We start from the raw sequence: 25,299 nt of genomic DNA on the forward strand, positions 1-25,299 counted from the left end.
GAGCCGCTCATGGACAGAGTAACAGAGAAGTAAATGGGAAGACTGGGCAGAGGGTAGGGACACCACCTTTGCTGTCACCATCCCATCTTCCCACCAGCCCTGGTTCAATCCCCTGGAGGTCAAGGGCAAGCAAGGTCAGGGGGCAGATTGTAAAGACCCCAAGGATTGGAGCAGTACCTTAGCAAGGGAGTGAAGAGGCATGGAGTGTCTTCTCTGTACTTGGGAAGCCAGCTGGCCGATCCTCCTAATAAACCCAGCCAAAGGACTGTATCTGCAGCTCGCAGTTAGCTGTTTCTGGCTTCACTCTTTCTTCATGTCTCTAGCCCCCGCCACCTTTCTTTTCATTTTACCTTGCATAACATTATTTGCCTTGGGATTTGAGGCAGTCCTTTGCCTTCTTAAGGGAGAAGCGTTACGGACAGAATGATCAGGCTGTCATCCCCTGCCCTGCCGGCATTGCCCAAGGCCTGGAAAAAGTGAGAGGCGGTTCCTGTGCAAAAATGGTTAAAGGCAACAGCCCGCCAGCCACGGTGATGGTGTGTGGGTGGCCTGCGTAGGGGTGTGTGTGTACCTGTGTCCCATGTGGATCTATCCCAGGTCTTCTCTAGGTGGAGGGGTTCTGCCACTGCCCACGAGTAGGGAGCGTGGCTTCCGAGAGCGCCATGTTTCCTGTCTGTGCGGAGCCTGCCTGTATTCCCCCGTGGGCTGCTGCTGTGGGTGCGCTCTGTTTATAGAGCATCTTCCTGCTATTTATAGCCCCTTGTTTTCACCTCTCGGGCTGCTAGATGCCCCTGCTTGCATGGAGGCACCAACCTAGTCTCTCTGCTGCTGTCCGCTCTCAGCAGATAGAGCTGGCCTGGATGGCTGGAAGGCTTTTCCTTTGTCCTCACCCTTCATAGCCACTCCAGGTCACCAGATGGCAGCCACTTAGATCTTTTCTCTTCCTCCTTCCCTTGCTCAGCATCTGTAAAGCTAGCTCGAGGCCAGCAGACTGGACACAGTCCAGGGTCTGAAGCTGAGTAGGTTGCACAAAGGAAATGGCTCAGATGCTGGTGAGAGCCCCAGGCAGAGCGAGCCTCTTTATCACTGGAGGGTCCGTGTTGCCCCAAGCTTGCCCAGCACACCATGTCTTGCTTGGGCTGGAGTCCCTGTGGGTCCCTCCACCTCTCATTTCAGTCGAATGCTTCATTTGCAGTGCGGCGGCAGTGTGCACCTAATAAAAACCTCAGGCTCCAACATCGTGTCCCCCTGGCAGCCTCCGCTGTGCATGTGACATTAGCCTCTTTAGACTTTGCCCGTTTGTAGCACAGAAAACATTCTTCAAGGAGAGCCACCAGGTCTCATGAGTTCTATAGGATGCGACTTCCAGAACAGTGTGGGGCACGGCGGGCTCATTCGCTCGTGGACTTTGGATTATGCACCAGTCAAATCCACCCACCCATCCACCACATCCTCCCCACACACACAAAAAAATGGCTGTGTAGACTAATTCCAGCTTCTAGTATCTCCGTAAGTACCTGCTTTGCAGTTCCCCTTTGACGAGCCCTGTGAGTCAGCTTTAACCCCGATGGAGGACTTGTTATTAAGTCAGGAGAAGCCGGATCACCATTACTCATCTTCAAAGGCTTATATAATCCCGGGTTGGAAGGTTCCCAGAGACGAACTCTAGATAATAAACAAAATAACAAAATGGAACGAGGGACAGGGAGGAATTGGGGGCAGGCATTCCTCCCCCTGCCTGGAACTGGGATATATGTCAGACACCCCGGGCACAGCAGAACGATGACAACCAGGAAATAGGCTGTGTCCCCTCGTGCCAGCCCCCTCCCCAGCGTGCCTCCAAGTAAGCAGGTGGAATGACTGACTTTAGGAAAGGGAAGGATTAGGGAATCACCTGCTGCTCAGCTTATGGCCTCTGAGAGAGTTAGCCAGGGCTGCCCTCGGCAGGAGCTCAGAGGTTAATTTTAGAAGTTGGGAAAAACCAAGGAAGCTAAGCCTCAGTAGGGGAGCCGGGGAAGTGCTGAGGGGCGATGTAGTGTGGAGGAGTTTGTCTTGGACCTTAGACTTTTTTTTTTTTTTTTTAAGATTCTCAGGATTGCGTTATCCCATTTAGATCACAGTATCTACCGTGAGCAGTGCCGCTCTGTTTGGCTCCTTTCTTATGTGTGAAGGTTGCCTTCTCGCTAGTTAAAACCAGAAAGCTTAGAGCCCCTCTCTAATGGCAGAGAACGTGGCTGATGGCAAGTGTGGGGAAGTCTGCCGCTGATGTCCCTGCATCCTGAGAGCCTCAGAGATGGACATTCTGTCCTCTAAAAGATGAATACCTAACTGGCCTAGCCTACAAGGATGATGCTGGAGGCCTGGGGCTTATCTGGAGAGAGCCACAAATCCAAGGGAGAAGTTGACTTTGAACGTCCAGCCCTTTTGATGTCTTACGCAGCTGGAGGCCAGTGCATTTCAGTACATCAGGTGCGGCAGATTGGCTGCAAATGTTTTGGTCTTTCTGTGTCTTGATATGCTTTGAGGGAAACAGAGAGTAAAAGGAAGGCAAGGAGTAGACGTCCTGGTAGAGAAAGGGCTGAAGAATGGACTCGCGTTCCCACCAACCTTCCTAATGTAGAGTAGTGACCTGGGGACCTCAGAATGCCTTTCTCCAACACAGCCGTTTTGGACTGGCTCTGACTTGTTTTTCAGAAGCCACGTTCCTGACCCTTGAGAATGGGGACTGAGAGGAGAAAAGACAGGGGTACAGTTAAGTGTCACAGCTGGCTTCTGGCAGCTGGTGAGCAAATACGAACACATCCGCCATCTCTCCATGGAGAACACTGCCAATGATGAGGATGGAGAGGTGCCAGGGTTGGCAGAGGCAACATTTAGTTGCGGCCCATTTGAGAAGGAGTTGCAGGATTCAGAGGTAGAGCTGAGTCTACGTGCCAGAAGTCTTGTGAGGTTCAGGAAATAGCTCAGGGAAAGCCTGTTAATGCTGCAAGATAGCTTTGTCCATCACATTCTTTGAAGTGAACACAGTTCATTAATAAGGAAGACGTGTTAATAGGTAAATGCAGAGTTAGGAATAACTACAAAAAGCATAATGGGCTGAAAGTATTTCCCCATGTCCTGACCCCATTCAGCCCTGTGCCTTGTAGATTATTAGTAAGAGGATGCCGGAGAGGTGACGTGGGGCGGCGGAAGGATGAAGATGACGAAGATGATGATGAGCTTACATAACAGGTCAGCCACTGAGCTAAGCAATTGACGTAGCTTATCTTATTTCATCCTCAAAGCAATCTTACGAGGTATGTTTAAGCCTGCTTCACCAGTGAGGAAATGGAGCCACAGGAAGGTGAAGGCACTAGGCCAAGGCCACAGAGCCAGTGACCAGGCAAGGCTGGACTGAAGCTGTGTTGCTCAGAGCTCGCACTCTTAACCGCTGCAATATACCTCTTTCCCGAGGCTTCTGTAAGACAAGGAGCATCCAAAGCACAGGGTCTCCAGTAGGAACTTGGTGAGGACTGGCTTCCTTTCCTAGTATTCCTCTATGCTGGGCATACCCCTGGTTCTTACAGGTTCTGAGCATTTGGGCAGAGGACTCTGTCATGCCACACTGTCCCCAAAACTGCATTTCTTCCTTGATTGGCAGATAACTTGACAGCTGTGCCAGAGTTAAGAAGAACATGGGCTCCATAACTTGCATTTGCTCTGTTCCCATTCCAGGGCTTCCCTCATCTTTGTCCAACTTTAAGTGTCTTGGGTGTTTTTGCTGCAAGGGTGGCTCTGATAACGACATGCTATGCACAAAGGGAACAGACGCGCCACAGCAGCCACTGTTGCTCTTCCAGCAGCTCTGTCACCAGGAAGATGGCTACGTTCTTCCAGCCTGGCCTGGCTTCTGTCTCATTCTGTTTCTTACGGGTTTAAGCTCATCTGAAATGGAGAAAGCATGGGCTGGGCCACCTCAGGATTCCTCTGTGGATGTTGGTCACGTCAATGATGATAATATTGATAACTAACATGCATTTTCCAAATACTTGTGCCTTCATTAACTCAGTGAAGCCTCCAGAGACCCTGGGTAAATATCATTTTTGTTCCCCATCTTACTTATGGAGTTTAAGTAGCTTGCTCAGGGGACATGGTCAGTAATTGACAGAGATGGGATATAGACCTGGACTGGTTTCCAGAGCCTGGCTGTCAGCTGCTGCAGCGCAGGGTACTTCTCTGCTCAAAGCCCCTTAATGGCTTTCCCAATACCCATGGGATAAAGCCCAAACACATCTCATTTCTGCTAGGATTATATGCTATAGCAAAGCAAGCTTTTAGTTCCTTGAGCACATTGTGCATTGTTAAAAAATCCCGGCTGGGCATGGTGGCACACACCTATAATCCCAGCTACTCGGGAGGCTGAGGCAGGAGAATTGCTTGAACTGGGAACAGGGAGGTGGAGGCCAGGTTCATGCCACTGTACTCCAGTCTGGGCTACAGAGCAACCCTCTGTCTGGGGGGGGGAAAATACCTTCCTAGGCCCCCTGTCCTAGCACTTACCATAGTGTTTTCACTGCCTGCTCTCTTTCTCTCTCTCTCTCTCTCTCCCCTTCCCTCTTGCCGGTAGTTACCTTATATCCCCATCATCTAATACATAGAAAAGTGCTTGGTAAACGTTTTTGTGTCTGTATATGGGACTGTAATAATTTTTACTGACAGGAATGACAACTGTATTAGAGATTTTAACTATTTATTTATCAGCCTGGTTCATTATATCAGACTAAGTTGCTGCTCTACTTGAGATCTTTAGTGACAGATATGTTAGATCAGAATTCTGCTTAACCTCTGGCTATCTGACCATTTCTAGGAGACTGCCATACACTGAAATCATGGAAACCCTCTCCCACAATCCCCAAGACAGGCAAAAAAAAAAAAAAAGCCTATTGTTTTAAGCAACATGCATACATTTCATCCAAAGCATCTTTCTACAAGTGTTTTGCTGTCATGTCTGTCCTTGAGAATTACTGCTATTTTTCCACCTGTGTTTTCTTCTGGAAGTTTTATAATTTTAGTTCCTACTTTGAGGTTTATGATCCATTTCTAATTTTTATACGTGGCATGAGGTGTAAGGCTCAAGGTTCATTTTTTCCCCCAAATGGATCTCTGGTTGTTCTAACACTCGTTTCTCCCTCTTTGCACTGTCTTGGTAACCTTGTCAGAAATCAATTGGCCACATATGTGTGAGTCTATTTCCGAATTCTGCTCTGTTCCATTGGTCTATGTGTCTAGACTTAATGCCAGTACCGCAGTGTCTTGGTTCCTGTAACTTTATAGGAAGTCTTGAAATCAGATAAGATAAATTAGGTAATATCAACTATAGACATTATTCCTTATAGAGAATTCATCAACTGTGTAAGACATGATAATTCACTGCATACCACATCATAACAGTTCCATGATTTTAAGACACTGCCTCAGATAAGGTGGTCTGTTAGTAGAAATCAGGCCAATCATCAGGAATGGCAGGAGTTACTGATCTGGGTCTGCCTGCTCTCACAATTAATTAGGGTAAGTAACGGGGGAGATTATGGAACACTGGACAGTAATCGTAGAACCGACTTAGACGAGAGTTTCCATTCTGTCACACATCCCACCTTTTGTAAGACCTAGAAACAAAGGCCTTACACAAAGCGGGAAAATAAATGGCAAAAATTATTAGCAAGAGGTGCAGAATGCCCAAGGAATTGGCAGTCTGTAAAATTACCCCGTATTCAAGAGTGGACGTTCGTCCTACGTGATGTTTGATTAAAGATTTGAAAACATGTTCTTAGACACCTAAAAATTATGTAAGTAAAAAGTATGTATGACAATGTGTTTTATGAAAAGCATTTACTCTACCTATATAATACTGGCTTTCACACCTAATGTCCAAAGTGGTTTTCATTTTTGAATGCATACTTTTCTAGAGGCTTTCCAGTGGTCTTTGTTTGAAAAAGCACTGTTTATCCACCTTGCTGCTATCTGAGACTGTGCCAAGGAATACATGGGCACAGCCAGGGCTCTGAGGAGCCTTGAACCCATGATGGCAGACAGGGTCTTGGGAGAACAGCGTTCAGAGAGGGAAACAGAGATCCAGAGACCTGCACAGAGTCATGCAAGGAGAACTCAGATTAAAGCTCACCCGTGTTCTGTGATGCTCCCCTGGACCCTCAGATGCAGGGAGGATTTTTGGTAGATGTAGCAGAAGACAGAATAATAGCTTGAACCAAATGAAACTGCTGTTTGGGAGGTCAGAAAAGGTGACATCAGGGATTCCCTGCAGCTCTCCTCTTAGGTAACCCTCAGACAAAGTTAGATTGGTGTCGAGATCCTTGGAGTTTGTATGGAGAATGGACAAGATCTCATAGTCTCTGGTGAAAGCAGGGGCTTAGAGTTGCTTGAGGGATGTGTGTGTTTAGGAGAAGGTGGAATGAGGAGAGATTTTTCAGGAGATTTGCTTGAGAGGGATACCCCGGGGAGGGGCCTTTTCTCAGGCCACGAAAATCCCCTTGGGGATGAACTGTGTGGTGGGTGCTGAAGTAGCTTGTAAAATTGGCTTTTATAAGAGACAGCTTGGTCATATTTTCCCTTTGTTGGATTAAGGACAAATGGGAAGGTGTTCTCAGCTTCTGACCATGTGGAGAAGCGTGGGGAGATGCTTTTGTTTGGTGAACTGGTGTCTGTCCTACAGTGCTGGGGTTTTTGAGATGTTGCTAGGGTCTGACGCAAGGTAAAACGTTATGTTTAATAAATGTGAGAAAACAGTGTCTGAAGCCTACTTTTGAAGATTTTTTTTTTTTTTTCAACCTAGGGATCAATCCTTTGGTTGTGAACTACTAGTCTGGTTTTTACTTACCAGATTATCTGTCTGTCTGTCTTACTCTCTGTGTATCTTTGTGTCTCTCTTTCCTCATGTGTGTGTGTGTGTGTGTGCAGGTGTGTCTGTGTAGGTGTCTGTGTGTGACTGTGTCTGTGTGTACTTGTGTGTGTATGCCTGTGTGTGCGGGCATGCCCACGTGTGTGTGTGTGTGCACCTGTGACTATGTGTGTGTTCATGTCTGTGTGTGTGCACATGTATCTTTGTGTGTATCTTTGTGTGCGTGTCTGTGCATGTGTGCACACATTTGTGTCTCTGTGTGTGTGTGCACACATATGTGTGTTTCTCTCTGTCTCTGCTCCGCGCATGTTCTCTGCTCTCTTGTCTCTCTCTCTCTCTCTCTTTCTCTCTCTGTCTCTCTCTCTCTCTCATTGGTCTATCCAGAATTTCTGACTTAGAATGGAAGTCTTCACAGTTGAATTCACAGGTGCTGTCTTTCTCCCTTTTGCTTTTTCAGTTCCTCCAGGAGTGATCCAAAACGGGGCGCGAGTCCTGAGCCGAGGCCTGTTTCCTGGCGTGCGGCCGCTGCCCATCACTCCCATTGGGGTGACGGCGGCCATGAGGTAAGCGGGGAGTGTGCTGGGCAGAGCCAGCCTGGGGGTGGGAAGGGCAGCGTTCTGTCCACGGGTCCTCTTCTGGAGATGGAAAGGCAATGCTTTGAACTAGTGACAGCAATAAACCTGGTTCAGGTGCTCAGAAATATGAAAGTAACCCCAAGAACTCCCAATCCAAATGCCACCACCTCTGTCTCGGGCCTCCAGATGACCCTGGTCTCTTTACAGATGAGGAGATGGGAGCAAGTTAAATTAAGTTTTTTATTCTAAGAAAGCAGAGTAACAGGTGGGTAGAAGGAAATGGAAGTCAAGATGTTCATTAGATTTTAGGCTAACGGGTCTAGCGCTAGACCCAGCCCTGTCCCTCCCCTGTCCTGTGACTCTGGGCTGGTGTCCAACCTCCGTGGGCCTCAGTCCCCTCATCTGCGAAACTCCTGCCTCCTACCAGGGGTTGCAGGGAAAACCAAATGCAAAATCACATGCGAGGTAAGTTTTGGTACGTGGTCTGTAAATAGCAGGTGGCATCATTCCCCTGTGAGGTCAGCTGCCAAAACGCATGAACCCTTCCTTGGGATAGTTCTCTCCTCCATGCTCTCCATCTCTGCTGCCAGCCCCGGATCAGGGTCCACTGCCAGCTGGGACCCTCACAGGCACCATTGCTGGAGCCTCTTCCCATCCGCCAGCTGCTTCTCCGCCCACCCCTGCCCATCTGTCCACCACTGTCAGACCAGTTTCCTAACACAGAGCCCCGCCAGTCATCTGCAGAAGCACCTTCTGTGACTGCCCCTGCATCACCCTGACATTCCCCCCAGCCCTTCCTTCTCCTCGAGCCAAATGTGTTCCCCAAATATGCCCAGTATTGGCCCATCTTATTCATACAGTTTTCTCGGTGTAGATGCCCCTCACCCTTATCTGCACGGCAGCGCGTCCTTCAAGACCTGGCGCAAAGTTGATCCCTTCCCAACACTTTTTGAATATGGTCTGGGAGCCAGCATCAGAGAAACTTCCCTTTGCCGTGAACCCATTAGCCCTAGGCTCTAGTCACTTCAGTGAGTGACCCTGTGTGGTAGCAGTTTCTCTGTATGTCCCTTTCTGTGCCGGGTGCTTTGTTTCCTGAGGACGAGGGCTAGGTCTCACCCAGTTGGCTGATGCCTCATCACTATTGCAGGTGCCAGGCCCTGGTTGCTTGTTTAGAAAAAGCCTGTCCCACTGAGCTGTAACCCCTGAAGGTACCATCCCTCTCCTTCTGCATTTACGGATCAAGTGTGCAACTAAAGACCATTTTGCTTTCATAGTGTCTTATGTCCCAAAGGAAACCGGCCCAGAAAGTCTGTTTAGCTGGGCCTGAGAGAGAAGCAAGGTCAGACTCCCCTGCCGTGTGCAGCTTCTCCATGAACTCCTTTTAACTCCTCCTGCTGTTATCAGGACCAAGTCGCATCATCTTGAGAGCAGACCAAAGGCTATAGCTTCTGATAAGGCAGGAAGTTGTTAGCAATTAGAATCATAACCGATCATAAAACCATTTATTTCTACTAATCTGACTGGGGAATATTTTCCAAAACTACATGGGTAGGATCTTTCTCTTGTACCTCTCCAGCATCTTCCTTGGCTACTCTTAGGTCAGTCATTCTTGAGTTCCTAAGTGGTAAGCCTCTTCCCATGCAGCCAAAATGCCGATGCTCTTGCCTCACGTTTCTGAAAAAGACACATTCTGTTTTTCATTCTTTCTTGAAAGCTTTCCCATCTTGCCTCATAGTTTACCTTTTTGGTTGAGACTAGGAGACTGTAGGCTATTTTTGCTTGGAGCAACAATGTATTTTTATTAGCAGATTCTAAATATAGACTTACAGTTTATCCTCTTGACCCCCCCTTTTTTTTTAGTGCCTTCAAGAGTAGTTTTCATTATGGGACCAGCCACGCCTTGTAGAAGGGCATGGAAAAGCCAGGCAGAAGGCTGACCTGCCACAGGAGCTGCCCTCTCGTTTTCATTCTTACTCATGGCATTTGTTATGACAAAGTTGACTGGTTAGTACCCCCTTGAGGGGTTTCTCGACTACTGATGGTTTCTTTCTGGTTAGAAAACACGGTGTTGCAGCCGGAGCCAGTGCCCTTTCCCCGCCACCCTCTCAGTCTCTCTACGGCACCCCCTGGTGGCAGAGCCTCACAGTCTTGTTTCTGTTGAAAGTTGCTACTCAGCTAGTCCAGTGAGGGCCTCAGCTGGGCTCCTTCCAAAGTAAAAGAAAACAAAACAGCTCTGAGCCAACTTGTGTATCAGATAGGTCCAGTAGGGAGACAGAAACCACACCAGGTATTTGAACAGAGAGATTTTAATGCCTTTCTGTTAACCAGTGCTGGGTGTGGTAGCTCATGCCTGTAATCTCAGCACTTTGGGGGGGCTAAGGTGGGAGGATCACTTGAGGCCAGGAGTTCAAGACCAGCCTGAGCAACATAGGGAGACCCCAGCTCTACAAAGTTTTAAAAATTAGCTGAGGCCGGGCACAGTGGCTCACGCCTGTAATCCCAACATTTGGGAGGCCGAGGCGGGTGGATCACCTGAGGTCAGGAGCTTGAGACCAGCCTGGGCAACATGGTGAAGCCCTATCTCTATTTTTTTAAAAAAAATTACCTGGTTGTGGTGGCACACACCTGTGGTCCTAGCTACTCGGGAGGCTGAGGTGGGAGGATCCCTTGAGCCTGGGAGGTCAAGACTGCAGTGAGCCGAGATTGCTCCACTGCACTCCAGCCTGGGCAACAGAGTGAGATCATGTAAAAATGAAAATGATTAAAAAGAAAACAAATCTATGAACCAAGTAGGAAGTTACTAACCAGGTAACTGAAAGGGTAAAGAGCACTCAGGGTGTCATAGACAGAGTAATTGCAGGAGGCAGCTAACCACCTCTAGGGCTGAGGAAACAAAGGGAAGAGGTTGGAATGATCGCCCCATGAAGCTGAAACTCACCTTTGCACGGAGGCGGGGGCTCGGAGGCAGACCTGGAAGGAAGCAGCCTATGATGGTGCTGGTGGCCACTAATGGAATATAGTTCTGCAAGCGCTGGAAAAACTCAAACTGGGTTTGGCAACTACAAGAATGAATGCTGCTGCTGAGGTGCAGAGGCATTGCTGGGATGGTGCAGGAAGAAGAAACAGGCAGGAGCCAGTTCCATCTTTCTCCACCACCCTCTTGGTCTCTCTATGGCACCCCCTGGTGGCAGAGCCTCACTTGGAGCCCAGCAGTAAGGTCCAGCCCCAGCCCCAGCCCCAGCCCCAGCGTGGGAAACAGAGTTGAAGGGTGGGTTTGAGACTGAGTGGCAATAGCTTTATAATGGCACAGCTCGCTTCATGTCTGTCCACTACAAAAGCATGTAGAGTCTAATTAGAGAGTGACTTTCCTGAGCATCATTACGAGTTTTTAGCAAAATCATTTTGGTGAAATGTGCAGCAGTTACATTTGCATAAATAGACATAATCAGTAAAGAGGCCGGGCACGGTGGCTCACGCCTGTAATCCCAACACTTTGGGAGGTAAAGGAGGGCGGATCACCTGAGGTCAGGAGTTCAAGACCAGCCTGTTCAACATGTTGAAACACCATCTCTACTAAAAATACAAAAATTAGCTGGTCATGGTGGTATGTGCCTGTAGTCCCAGCTACTCAAGAGGATGAGATGGAAGAATCGCCTGAACCCAGGAGGTGGAGGTTGCAGTGAGCCGAAATTGTGCCACTGCACTCCAGCCTGGGTGACAGAGCGTGACTCAGTCCATCCCCACCCCCCACAATAGAGATAACCAGTAAAGAACCCCATTGTGCGTTAGCAGTTGGTTGTCCAAATACCAATTCTGAACTTGCCCCCATCAGTTTTAAGGGAAATTAGGGGAAGCGGGGTAGTAAGCTCTAGAACATTAGAGGCACTTGCTTGTAATGTCTTTGCCCACTTTTTGTAGGGCAAGTAGTAGACACTGCTTTTGGAAAGAAGGAACACGAACATAGCTATGGAGGCATTTGCCTAATCAGTGTCTGTAAAACCCATTAAGAAGTAAGTGCTTGAGGGGAAAAATCTTGCTTTGAATTTTCACATTCATCATACTTTTAACATTTTTTAAATTTGGCCACATGTCAGTGGAACCTAAACTCAGCCAAGGCTGAAAGGAAAGCAGTCCAGTAGAGACAAGAACAACACAGAATGTTATCTCCCAGATGGCGTGGCAGTGCCCACGTGTTCTATGTGTGCTCAGATGTTTACAGGGATTGCTGCCCCAGTCTTTTCAGCTGGGGCCCAGGGCAGGCAGGAGAGTCATTAGCACCCACTAAAGACCAGTTTCCTACTCTCCTTTGTGTGACAGGTTTTCCTTGTGAGCCTAAGCGACTTCTCCTTAAGTGAAAATATTTGTCTTTCAGGGATTTTTTTTTCCTCCACTGAGTGGCAAAGGCCATGTTTGTTTGTCTTAACTCTGAAACTGTTATTGACATAGATGAAGTGTTACTTTTATTAGCTGCTCATTACACGGCTTCTATTTGCTGGATTCCTTTGCATATAATTATGATGTGAAATCTCCTTGTAAGAGTATCTGTCAATAATGTAATTGACTTTACGGTGTTGACTTTTTACTCAATAACCTCCAAGATTGGCCCATCCTTAGACATTGGAAACCTGCTTATTTTTAAATTTGCCTGGGCGTTGAGTCCTCAAGACACATCATCCTCATAATAACTACCCACGCATCTTAAAGTTTTATGCCTGTGTCTTCGGCTGCTTTCCCAGGGAAATCCCTTGCAGAGATTGCATTGAATGGAATACATGATTATAGCCCTGGAAGAGCTGTTGCTAGCCTTCGTGGGAAGGAGGAGTCCCAGGCTTCTTACATTCACAGCATCGTGGGCTGCCCCTCACTCCATGTTGGGCCACAGCAACCCCCCTGGATCTCGGCCACCTTGCTTTTAACCCTTAGGGCTCATTTTGATCCCTACGTGACTAGTCAAGTGGCAGAAAAAAAATGTCCAGGGCTTGCAAGAGGATTGGGAGAAAGCTGATGGAAGGCCTGTTTTATAGCAACTGAGCCAACAAAATATGCACATGAACTGAGGAACCACGTTTCCTGGGTCCATGTCCTGCAGCTATGTGACCTCGAGCAAGTACCCATGGGCTTCTCAAGAGGAAACCTGTGTCTGCCTCATGCATTATTAGGATTAATACACAGCTATATGCCTGGCGTGTAGGCAGCATTATGTAGGTGTTCGAGAAATTAGGAACATGGAAAGCCTCATGGATTCACCTAGCCTGTCTCCCACAGACCTTCCGGGTTTCCTTCCTGAGCACTGGAACCTTAGGAGAAGGCTTAGATTGAACTCATGCCACCTTCAGTACAGTGTACCTTTGTTGGCAAAGCCATTGGCTTTGAAGAGTGCTGGCCATAATCTGGACTACAAGTCTTGACCACCCCACTTGTCATCAAATTACACGAGAGTTCATGCAATCACCATCTAAGGCTGCTTCATTTCATTTGGATCTCCAACAACCTTAAGTGACAACTGTACTTTCCATGGAACGTGAAGCAAGTGAGGCATTAATGGTCTTACTATAGTAGAAAACATTAATTCTTAAGGTCATGTCAAAATAGAATCATCAGGAAAACTCATCTCAGCTTAAGCTCTGCTCTGGGTCAATTGCCTTGTCTCCTCCCTTGAGAAGATGTTTGGATCAGGAGTTTAGGAGGGTGGCAACCTTTGGTATTAAGATAGGGTTGTAATCCAATTATGTCTCTTGAGGGTAAATTGGCTGCTGATCTGTTCTAGTGTTGTATTTTGCTCTGTATTTAAAGACCAAGCACCTGTTTGCCTTTGTCTTTGAAATCATGGTCTTTGAAGGCAATTACAAAACTCAGTATTAGATTTTGCTTTGTAGTGGGGGGAGAGGAGAAAATACAAAAGAGCTATGTTTAAGGGAAAAGGGGAAAAAGAATCCCAGGTCACACGCAGCATGCACTGAATTCCTTCCTGGGCCACTGTTTCCACAAGCATAGTGTTTGCTTTGGGATATTCTGGTCCAGAAATTTAAACAACGACCAGCAAACTGTGAAATTTGATCAACATTCTAGAGGTGCTCCTCATATTTCATATCAATGACATGGGTTAATGCCTTTGAAAGTACTGGTGGCTCTTTTTCATGTTGTATAGAAAAATCCTCCAAACTCCCAATGATTCTGGACTGTTTTAAATGCAAAACAATCCATGGAGGAGGGTTTTAGGATCACTCCTATTTGTGTTCTGTGATCTCTTGCAAAAAGGAAATCATGTTTACCTCAGTGGTTTGGGGGAGCAGTTTGCAGCTCATGGGAGGAAACTGTGGTCCCCCTGGAGATTGCTACTGAGTTACAACTCTTAGAGTTGTTGATCCTGGATGCTTCCAGGAAGGGCCAACCACTGGGTCCCTGGACATCCTTCACCTTTTCTGCCATGCATCTGCCAGATTGCAGAATTCGAGGACTGATGGAAGGGATCTTAAACCTCACCTTGATTTTATAGCCAAGGCACAGGTAGAATCAGACAGGATTTTGTGGAAAAGGTAGGGAAGAACTGTAAACAACAAGTTAAATCAGTTGAATTAATGACCTAAATGGCATCTCTCTCCTAGGTAGAATTTGATACCTGGTGAGCAGTATTTCATGCAACTTGTATTAAATGATTCTCTTCATGCTCCTTAGTATTTCCTATCATTCTTTGTAGTGTTCATCTTCTTTATAGTTTGAGGGGGCTTTCTCTCTCTCTCTCTCTCTCTCTCTGTCTCTCCCCCCCCCATTTGAGACAGAGGTCTTTCTCTGTCACCCATGCCAGAGTGTAGTGGCACAGTCACAGCTGACTACAGCCTTGCCCTCCCAGGCTCAAGTGATCTTCCCACCTCTCAGCCTCCCAAGTAGTTGGGACTATAGGAACTCACTGCTGCTCCTGTCTAATTTTTCTATTTTTTGTAGAGAAGGCACCTTGCCATGTTGCTCAGGCTGGTCTTGAACTCCTAGGCTCAAACAATCCACATACCTCAGCCTCCCAAAGTGCTAGGATTACAGGTGTGAGCCACAGTGCCCAGCTGAGTTTTTTTAAATAATTAGAATGATACTATGTCCTTTTTAACTTTTTAAAAAACTCATAGGTTTATTTGTTTTATATAGCTATAATTGAGTCATTTTCACTGCTATATAATACTCCATTATGTGACTATACCATCATTTTTTAAAAAAAGACATTTGGATCATTTACAAACAGTGCTGCTGTGGAAATTCTTGTACATGTCTTCAGATTCAAGATGTCTAGGAGTGAAATTGTTGGTTTATAGGGCATGTACATGCTCAGCTTTACAAGGTAATACCACATTGTTTTGTAAAGTGCTTTATCCAGTTACACTGCCACCAGCAGAGTGTGATAGTCCCTAGTCCTCCCCATCTTCACACACATTTAGAGTTGTCATGCTTTGTCATTTCAACCAATCTAGTAGGTACGTAATGGTATCTCATTGTAGTTTAATTTGTATTCCCTTGTTACTAAAGATGTTGCACAGTTTTTCATATATTTAATGGACTCTTTGATTGTTATTTTATGGATTTCCTGTTTAAAATTTTGCTCATTTTTCTATTGGGTTCTTTTTTTCCTTCTCTTCATAGGAGTTCTTGATATAGTCTACATATCAGTCTGGCATTCATTACGTATGCTGCAGATTTTCTAAGTTTGTGGATGGATGGTCTTTTCAGTCTCCTTCAATTTCCATTCTTATTAATCACATTTATCAATCCTTATTTATTTATTTATTTTTTTGAGACAAAGTCTCACTCTGTCATCCAGACTAGAGTGCAGTGGTGCAATCTCGGCTCACTGCAGCCTCTGCCTCTAAGGTTCAAGAGATTCTCATGCCTCAACTTCCCAAGTAGCTGGGATTACAGGCATGCACCAGCTAATTTTTGTAATTTTGGTGGAAACAGGGTTTCGCCATGTTGGCCAGGCTAGTCTTGAGCTCCTGATCTCAGGTGATCCATCCATCTTGGCCTCCCAAAGTGCTGGGATTACAGGGGTGAGCCACCGCACCCAGCCCTATCAATACTTTTTATGAAATCTGCATCTTAAAAATTTATCTCCCTACTCTGTGATCATATAGTCTTCTATAGTTTTTTTTTTAAAGATTTTTTCTAAAAATCTTTTAAAAGATTTCAAGTTTTTTTGGTTTCACATTTAAGTCTTACTATTTGAGTCTGTAATCCATCTGGAGTTTATGGTGTGAGACAGAGATACATTTCAATATTTTTTCAAATAATAATCAGTTATCCCAGCATCACTTATTAAGTAGCCCCTCTTTTTCCCACTGATATGAAGTGCTACCTCTGATATATGTCAGGTTTCTTTATATTTGTGGGTTTATTTTGGGGGCTCTTGGTCCTATTTCATATTTTCCTGTACCATGGCAATACCACAGTGTCTGAATTATTATACCTTTGTAAGTCTTAAGTCTGGGAGCACATGTTCTCTCACCTTGTTGTTTTTAAAGTGTCTTTGCTGTTCTTGGCTCTTCGCAGTTGCATATAAATGTTTTAATCAGCTTGATACATTGCAAGCGGGGTGCAAACAAGAAAAACAAAGAAAAGACATCCTATTATGATTTCTGACTAGAATTGTATTGAATCTGTAGGTCAGTTTGGTGGGGATTAATACTCCTATATTGAAAGCCAGGTGCAGTGGTGTGCATCTGTAGTCCCAGCTACTCAGGAGGCTGAGGCGAGAGGATTGCTTAAGCCCAGGAGTTTGAGGCCAGCCTGAATACACTGAGGCTCTGACTCCGAAAACAACAACAAACAGCTCCTGTTTGCATCTTTCAATCCATGAGCATGTATAGTTGTCCATTTATGTAAATCCTCAGTGCCTCTCATTATACCTTTATGATTTTTTCCCTGAAGTTCTTTTCAATTAGATTTATTTTACATAGTCTAGATTCTTTTTCATGCTGTTATAAATTTTACAAATTAATATATTTTCTAAATGCTGCTAATATATGGAAATGCAATTTATTTCACATTATTGATTTTTTTTCTAACAACCTTGCTAAAAATAAACTGCATTAGTAATTCTTTTTTATTTATTTTTATTTTTTTTAAAAGCATATCAGCTATCATTAGTGTTAGTGTATTTTATGTGTGGTCCAAGACAATTCTTTTTTTTTTTTTTCCTCTTCTTTCTTTCTTTCTTTATTTTTATTTATTTATTGCATTTTAGGTTTTGTGGTACATGTGAAGAGCATGCAAGATTGTTGCATAGGTACACACATGGCAGTGTGATGTTCTGCCTTTCTCCCCTTCACCTATATCTGGCATTGCTCCCCATGCTCTCTCTTCCCAACTCCCCACCCCCGCTGTCCCTCCCCATTTCCCCCTGACAGACCCCAGTGTGTGCATTAGTAACTCTGACAGTTTATAGATTCTTCTGTGTACAAAATCATATCTTCTGTAAATACTGATGGGGCTTTTCCCCTAATTATCGTATCTTTTCTTTTTCATGTCCTATTGCACAGTCCAGAACCTCTGAATAGAAGTTATGGTAACAGGCATCTTTGTGTTATTTCATATTTTAAATGGACTATGTTACTGATTCACAGTTGATAGGACATTAGTTAAAGGTTTCTTATGAAATATGCTTTATCGTAACAAAAAGTTATTCTATTGATAGTTTGCTGTGATATTTTATCGTGTGGTTATTGAGTTTCATCAAAGAAAGTTTGCATCAAGATAACTATAAAATTTTTCTTTCTTTTTTTACTGTAGTGAATTACACTATAAATTTGTCATTTTGAGCAAAATTTGCATTTCTGAATATACTTGCTCATGATACATTTTTTTTACATATTACTAGAGTTGTCAAACTAATGTTTTATTTATGAATTTTGTGTCTTTGTTTATAACCCATGTTTCTCTACTTCTGTCTTACTTAGTTTAATGCCAAGATTACATTAGCTTCAGAAAAGGAGTTGAGACGTATTCACTCTTTTAGATAAACTCCGAAAGAGTTTATGTAAGACTGGAAATACCTATTGCTTAATGCTCATTGGAACTTGCTTGCAAAATAGTCTGGCTCTGGTGTTTTCCTTTTGGGATGATTTTTAACTATTGATTTATTTTATGTAATGGTAATAGGATGACTTGTGTTTTTAAATTTCCTTTTGAATTTCTTTTGGCAACTCTAGGAATTTGTCCACGTCACCTCAGTTTTCCAATATGTTGGCAAAGAGTTACTCATACTATACCTTGTCACCTTTTAAAACATCTTTTGTAACTATGCCTCTTTTTTATTCCTTATTTCATTTGTATCATTTCTTTTTTGCTTAATCTCACCACAGATTTTTTTTTTCAAAGAATTGACTTTTTAAATTAGCTATACTTTGCATTTATTCTCTATTCCATTGATTTCTGCTATTTATAATTTCTTTTTTGGATGTATTCTGTTTTTCTTTGTCTAGATTGGGTATTTTTGTGTCAAGTCTTTCTTCTTTTTTTATAAAAGTGTAAGGTTATCATTTTCCTCAGCCTACTGCTTATTGCATCCTATAAGTTTTGTTATTTTTTAATTATTGTTAAGCTATAATTATTTTCTAATTGCCATTTTGATTTCTTCTTTGACCCCTGAGGATTTTTAAAAGTGTGTTTTTTGAATTTCCAAACTGAAAAGAAGCTGGTTTTTTTTTAATTTTGTTTTTAATTATCTCTCAACATTGACTATGAATTTTAATACATGTGGTCAGAGAGTTTATCTATACAATATTGCTTCTTTGACATTTGTTGACACTTGCTATATGATCTAGAATATATCAGTTTTTGAAAAATATTTCAGCCAGGGGTGGTGGCTCACAGCTATAATCCTAGCACTTTGGGAGGCTGAGGTGGGAGATTGCTTTAGGCCACGAGTTCAAGACCAGCCTGGCGAACATAGAGAGACCCCGTCTCTATCAGTTATAAATGAAAACTAAGTAAATAAGTAGATAAAGACTTAAAAAGATGTCATGTGTCCATCAAAAAATGTCTTTTCCATTATTAGCACATGTTCTATGTTTATGTCCACTAGGTGAAATCTTCTCCATACTAAAGTTTTATGTGTGTGTGTGTGTGTGTGTGTATGAGAGAGAGAGAGAGAGAGAGAGAGAGAGAGCGAGCTTGATCAATTGTATACTGAAAGGGATGTATTAAGTGTGTGTGTGTATGAGAGAGAGAGAGAGAGAGAGAGAGAGAGAAAGAGAGAGAGAGAGAGAGAGCTTGATCAATTGTATACTGAAAGGGATGTATTAAAAATCTCCCATTCCAATGTGGATTTGAACATTTCTTCTTGTAGCTCTTTCAATTTCAGGCATATATATTTTGAAAGTATTTTATTGGAACTATGCATGTTTAGAATTGTTTTATCTTCCTGATGGGTTAAATCCTTAGAATGCTTAATGACTCTTTATCTGCAGTAATGATTTTTGCCTTGAAATCTATCTGATCTCATTTTAATATTGCTCTACCAGCATAACACAACTTGTTCCATTCTTTTACTTTTAACCTTTCTTTGTCCTGTTGTTTAAGATTGTCTCTTGCAAACAGCATATGGCTTCTTCTTTCGTTTTCAAATTTGAGCTCATCTGTACCTTTTAGCTGAAGATTTTTAGCCCATTTTTATTGACATTTTTGAGTTTGTTCCTGTTATCTGATTTTACATCTATATCTGCCCCACTTTTTTCAGATTCTTTTTTCTTTCTACCATTATTTTAAATTGATTCTCCCTCTCCTCATTCCATTTCTTCCCCCCTTCTAGTGGTTTGGAAGTTACCCATTCTGTTTTTCTTCATTTGGTGTCGATCTAGAACTTTCAGCATGAATATTTTAAACTATTTAAAGTTAATCAATAGCTTTAACCTCCTGATCAATGCAGGGCTCTGGGAATGCTTTAACTTCAGTTCTGTCCACCTCCCATTGATATGCTACATTTGTCCAGTACTTTTGTTCTTTTTTTTTTTTTTAAACCACTTAGTCATTATTATTATTGTATTGTACAATCAATACCTGCCCACATTTTCTTGTCTTTTTTGAGATAGGGTCTCACTCCTATTGCCCAGGCTGGAGTGTAGTGGCATGAGTACAGCTCACCGCAGCCTCAGCCTCCCAGTTTCGGATGTTCCTACCACCTCAGCCTTCCGAGTAGGTGGGACTACAAGCACACACCACCATGTTCAGCTAATTTTTTGTATTTTTAGTAGAGGTGGGGTTTTGCCATGTTACCCAGGCTGGTCTTGGAACACCTGGGCTCTAGAGATTCACTCGCCTCGGCCTCCCAAAGTGCTGGGATTACAGATGTGAGCTACAGCACCCAGTGTACATTTTCCTTACTGATCATTTCTTCTTACATTTCAGATCTTCCATTTTGGATCATTTTTCTTTTTCCGGAAATACATTCTTAAGAAGTTCCTATGGTGAGGGTTTATTTATAGTTAAAGCCCTGAATTTTTGCCTGAAAAGATATGTTTTGCCCTCGTCCTTAGAAGATAGTGTTACTGGATATAAAATTCTAGATTGACAGTTATTTTCTCTCTTGAGAATACTGTTCCACTTTCTTCTGCTTCACTTATTTTATCTTAATCAGTACTTCAGGTGATACATTTTCTTTCTACTTCTTTAAAATCTTCTTTTTGTCTCTTTTTGTGTGCTCTAAAGTTTGACTGTGATGTGTCTACGTACAGACTTTATTTTCTTTACCCCGCATGGGACTTGTTGGCTTTCTGAATCTGAAGATTAGTACTGTCATCGAAACTAGAAAGTTCTAGCCATTTTCTATTCAAGTGTTTGAATCTGCCCCATTTTTTCTTTTCACTGGAACTCTAGTTAGATTTACACTGGTTCTTCTTTCTGTGTTCCATCTCATCCAGCCTTTCTCCCATGTTCTCTATCTCTGTCTCTTTCTGCTGCATTTTATGTGGTATCTTCAGGTCCATCTAACAATTCACTAACTTTTCTCTTCAGTTACGTTGAGTTTTTTAGGAACACCTTCAGTGTAGATTAATTAATTTATTTTTGAGGCAGGGTCTTGCTATGTTGCCCAGGCTAGTCTTGATCCCTTGGGCACAAGCAGCTCATCTACCTCAGCCTCTTGAGTAGCTGGGATTACAGGTGTCAGCCACCACGCTTTGCATTGATGTTTTTAATTTCAAAGATTCTATATAGCTTTTATCTCTAGAAGTTCTGTTTAGTGCTTTCCAATATAGCCTGATCTTCATTTCTAATATTTTCCAATTCCCTCCTTTATTTCTTTAAACATACTAACTTTACATTCTGTAACCAATTATTTCAACATTTGTAGTCTTTGCTGGTCAGATTCTGTCATTTCTTTGTTCTGTTGTCTCTTGCTTATGGTGGCTTATTCCTATTGTGTTTAATGTTTGTTTTTGTTTTTTACGAACCTATGTTCTTGAAATCTTATCCATGGAAATCTCTTGTGGCTTGGGTTTAAAGTATGTTCTTCCAGAGAGGATTTGCTTTTAAAATCTCGGTTGGGAGCCTGGGGAACCAGTATACCTGAGGCCACTTTAACACTCTTAGAGGATCCACGGTAACCAGGAGCAGCCGGAATCAATCTTCCTGCTGTCCCCTTCCCACCTCCCACTGAGTGTGGGTTCTTGTTCCACTGTGAGGACAGACGTTTGTTGTAGAGAAACCTTGGCTTTCTTGGTTGCCTGTTGCCTTATTGCTCAAACTGCAGGTTATTTTTAAATGTTTTATTTGCATGTATGTCTGTGTGGGTGTCTGACTATCCTTTATTTTCTAGTGAACTCAGCAATGTCTTTAAAATATGTCATTGGCCTGGCGCAGTGGCTCACACCTGTAATCCCAGCACTTTGGGAGGCCAAAGGGGGTGGATCACTTGAGGTCAGGAGTCTGAGACCAGTCTGGCCAACATGGTAAAACCCCGTCTCTATTAAAAACACAAAAATTAGCAGGGCATGGTGGTATGTGCCTGTAATCCCAGATACCCAAGAGGCGGAGGCAGGAAAATCACTGGAACCCAGAGGGCAGAGGCTGCAGTGAGCTGAGATTGCGCACCACTGCACTCTAGCATGGGCAACAGAGCAAGACTCCTTCTCCAAAAAAAAAGTTACTGTACTTGATCTAGGATCTTGTGTATTATAGTCAGAAGAGTACCTTCCAAATGTCTCTTCTGCCACCTGACTGGAAGTGAAAGTCTCTGGTCATCTCTTCTCTTCCATGTCTGCTTGCAGTTGATTTTCAAAAGAAGCTTTGAACTTGCTCCAGTCCTCTGCTTCTACAACCCCATTAATTCCATCTGCTTTTCACATTTGGCAAAAGATCAAAGTCCTTGAGTAAATCCCTGGGGAGGACAACTACTCTACATGATATTCTCTAGATTTAGAGCCATTAGTTCCAGAGAGACCCCTAGTGCACCAGGTAAGAGGCAGAGACGACGCATGCTCATTATACTCTAGTGGAACACCTGGTTAATTGGTTAAGCAAACAAACAAAAACCAGCAGATGGCCATGTCGTAAACCTACACCTTGACTTGTTAGTTGCAAACCTTGCTCATTCTGGGTCTGAACTCGTGATTTCCCACGAAAAGTTTGATGTTTTCCAACTATTTGACAAGAGAATGAATACCAGGTTTTATTTGAGATGAACAGCACGTGGTTTTGCTGAGCCACGTGCTTTAAACTTTTAAAATCAGGTGGCTCTGGTGTATGCTAAATTATGCTAATTGTGATATCATTACACATAAATTCGGCTAAAACTGAAAAATTGCAGGCATTTCAGATGTATCACGTGTTCATTTTAATGAATGATTTTTAAGAAAGTGGCTAGAAACTCACCTTCCAGCATGTTCGGAATGGCTAGTTTCTTGTAACCCTGTGGTGGGAAGCATTTGACACCAAGTCAGTGCAGCTGGCTTGCACCATCGTGAATAACATTGCACCAAGTTATTAATAATTGAAGGAGCTTGTCACTTCCTGCTGAGTTTTGTGCGTAATTTATGGATTATATAAACCCATGCTAAAATCTCAGGGAAGGTTAATTTCATCAAATGAAGAAAGAGAGACATTTATGTTTTAATTCTCACTCCCCGAAGTTATGTCTGTATACCTGTTTGCATCCAGAAATATTGTCGGCGGATGTATTCGTTTTCTGTCTTCATCACAGTAAACTTCCTTCTTCGGGAGTGACAGGGAGATATTTAAAATTGCTGCTTGAAGCATATTTGAGACTGTCTGGGCCACCTCACTCCACAACCACAAGGCTCTCTGAGCTTGTATTTCTGTGAATTGGGTGGGGTAGGCCAGTGTTCTAAGAGGTGGGCCATGGACCCTCTGTTGGCCTGCAGCGTGACTCTAGGTGGTACCAGAGACTCTGCCCCACACAACATCACATCAGGGGCTGTTGAATCATTCTTTTTTCTACTCTCCCTTTAATCCATGGGATCTCTGTAAGAAGAAAGTTTCCATCTGGATCCACCATATATTTTAGTCTAATGCTGCTAATGTCCCCGTTTAAGAAAGAGACACCTCAGACTGGAAGCCACGCCTTTTGTGATAGTGTGGAGCGTCAGCTGAACATCCCTGCTTTGGTTCTCCTGTGTTTCTCTCCCTCCCTAAAACTATGTATTTAAAAAAATATTCAAAGTTATGAAAAAAGGGAAAGAAAGTCACAATGAATAGTAGAGATTCTTTACCTAGATTCACCAGGAAGCAGCACTGGGGAGCACTTGCTTCATTTCCCACTCATGTTTCTCCCCCTCTCTGTGTTCAGAGGGGGATCACGTTCTGTTTAACTGGTAGTGATGTGAGTTGTAAGCCCCAAGGTATTTTTTAAAAGAAGCATTCAGAAGTGAACTGATTTATTAAAAGCTAAACATAGCTCACTTTACTCATTCAAGGATGCTTAGATTTACTATGAAACTTTTTGATGTTCAGTGGGTGAATTGTTTTTGTATTTTACAGTAGTTCCCTCAAATGACAAAGATCAAGAGAACCCTAGGAGACTTTCGTTTTCATTTGCTTTAATAACTATTAATAGCTAGCTGTATGATTAATTACATTTACCAAGTTTCATATTTGGTAGCACCTCAAAGTAATCTTATCTCGGCCATCTTTATGCACCCAAGACACAGCCAAGAAATAGGAAGTCTGCAGAAAACAGATATGGAGGAGGCCAGACCCCAAAGCTCAGGGGCTGTGTTCACAGGCAGAAGCCCTTGAGGAACTCCTCTGGAAGGACCTGTTTCCTCTGACTTGGTGCTGGGTTTCCATACGCCTCCTGGCCCAGAATAGAAAGTGAAAACAAGACTGCTCAGAGTGAACAAGTCACAGCAGCAGGAAGCCACAGGATTCGGATGGCAAGTCAACATGATCAGGCACCGCAAAGAACCTTCCTCTGTGCTCAGGACGGTCCGTTTAATCCTCACACAGCCCCATAAGGTAGATGAGGAAGCTAAGCCTTCAGGAAGTAAAATGGCCTGCTCAGATATGAGCACAGGCACGTGTGGCTTGCAAGCCAGGCTCTGTCCATAAGAATTTAGGGGAGGTGGTGTGCATCTGGGATCACAGAGCATGGGACGCAAGTTGGGACCCTTCTGGGATTCACTGGGACTTCAGTCTACAAATGCATACATTGTAAGTGCTGAGGTTCATCATGAGGCTCTTGGACATCTAGCAAAGTCTGAGTTTTGGAGCCTCTCCCCCCGTCTAAATTTAGCAGAGTGCCACTGGCCCTGGGACCCCAGGAGAGCAACTCCTTCGCCTCACTCCCTACTGCACCCTTTCATCAGGGGCTCTTTCCCTTCCCCTTTCACCTTCTATATGGGACACAACTGAAGTCAGCCTGAGCCTCAAGACCCATGAGGGTGACAGGAGAAAGCCAGGGTAGAGATTATCACTACTGTTACATCCTTGGTGGTCCTGACCCCATAGCCCTTCTACCAGTGCTGTATCCTCAGGCAGTGCCCAGTGAGTCATGGTGGTGGAGACCCACAGTGACTTCCCAAGCTTCATACTCATGGCCACACAATTCCACCTGCTGCTGCGCTTCTCAGTATATCTGTTGTGTCCACTGTACTGGCACAGTGGTAGCTACTGGGGACCTAGCAGTAACCACACCCTGTCTTGTGGATCCAGCTCTCTAATGGGACACGTCAATGGACATCATCACCACGCAGTTTACGATGATGGTAGGGAGTGCCCTCTATGGAGGGAAAGTAAGAGTACTTATAGGTGGGGTCACCTACGCAGGAAAAGTATGGTCGTGTTCCCCAGAACGCTTAGCAATGGATCACAAGGTAGATGAGCTTACAGGAAACCGGACCAGTGTGGCGCAGTAGAACAGCTCTCATCCCTGCCAAATCTTCAGCCCTATATCCGAGGTCGGATGCCATGTCTTCCACAGAATATTCCCTGGTATCTACCCTTCGTCCCCTTCAGCTATAAGTGACTCTTCTCTCCTGCAAGTATTAATCCCTCTGAAAGCTGGGTGCCAGTCAGGCAGCTGCCTCCCAGACCCGAGGAGCGTGCGCCCTAACCAGGAATAAGCTTCACAGCCACGGGGAGCAGGTGTAGTTACTAGTCCCTCTTTGCCGATAAGGAAGCGCAAGGGATGTAAGTGCATCACGCAGACGTAAAGGCACGAAGAAATTATCAGAGGTGTGATGAGCGCTGCAGAGGCTTGATAGGCATGAGCAGCAGGGACCTGGTTATAAGGAAATCACAAAGGAGTGGGGGTCTGGTGATGTAGCTAAGACCTCAAGTTTGAGAGTCAGACTTTGATTCCAGTCCCTACTCTGCTTAGCTGTGTGACTTTAAGTA

At 44.0% G+C, this 25,299-nt stretch overlaps 1 protein-coding gene across 6 annotated transcripts in view; it reads left to right on the forward strand.

Annotated features, from left to right (window-relative positions):
• The window catches only part of FOXN3 (forkhead box N3), a 478,152-nt gene that overhangs the window by 445,154 nt on the left and 7,699 nt on the right, over window positions 1-25,299 (forward strand). For all 6 annotated transcript variants that reach the window (XM_032287166.1, XM_032287171.1, XM_032287168.1 and 3 more), the window contains one exon: window positions 7,353-7,458. In XM_032287166.1, coding sequence (XP_032143057.1) covers window positions 7,353-7,458 — 106 coding nt within the window. The remainder of the gene's footprint in view (window positions 1-7,352; window positions 7,459-25,299) is intronic.

Source organism: Sapajus apella, unplaced genomic scaffold (assembly GCF_009761245.1).
Source record: "Sapajus apella isolate SASKATOON/1434 unplaced genomic scaffold, GSC_monkey_1.0 scaffold20, whole genome shotgun sequence".
Lineage (NCBI taxonomy): Eukaryota > Metazoa > Chordata > Mammalia > Primates > Cebidae > Sapajus > Sapajus apella.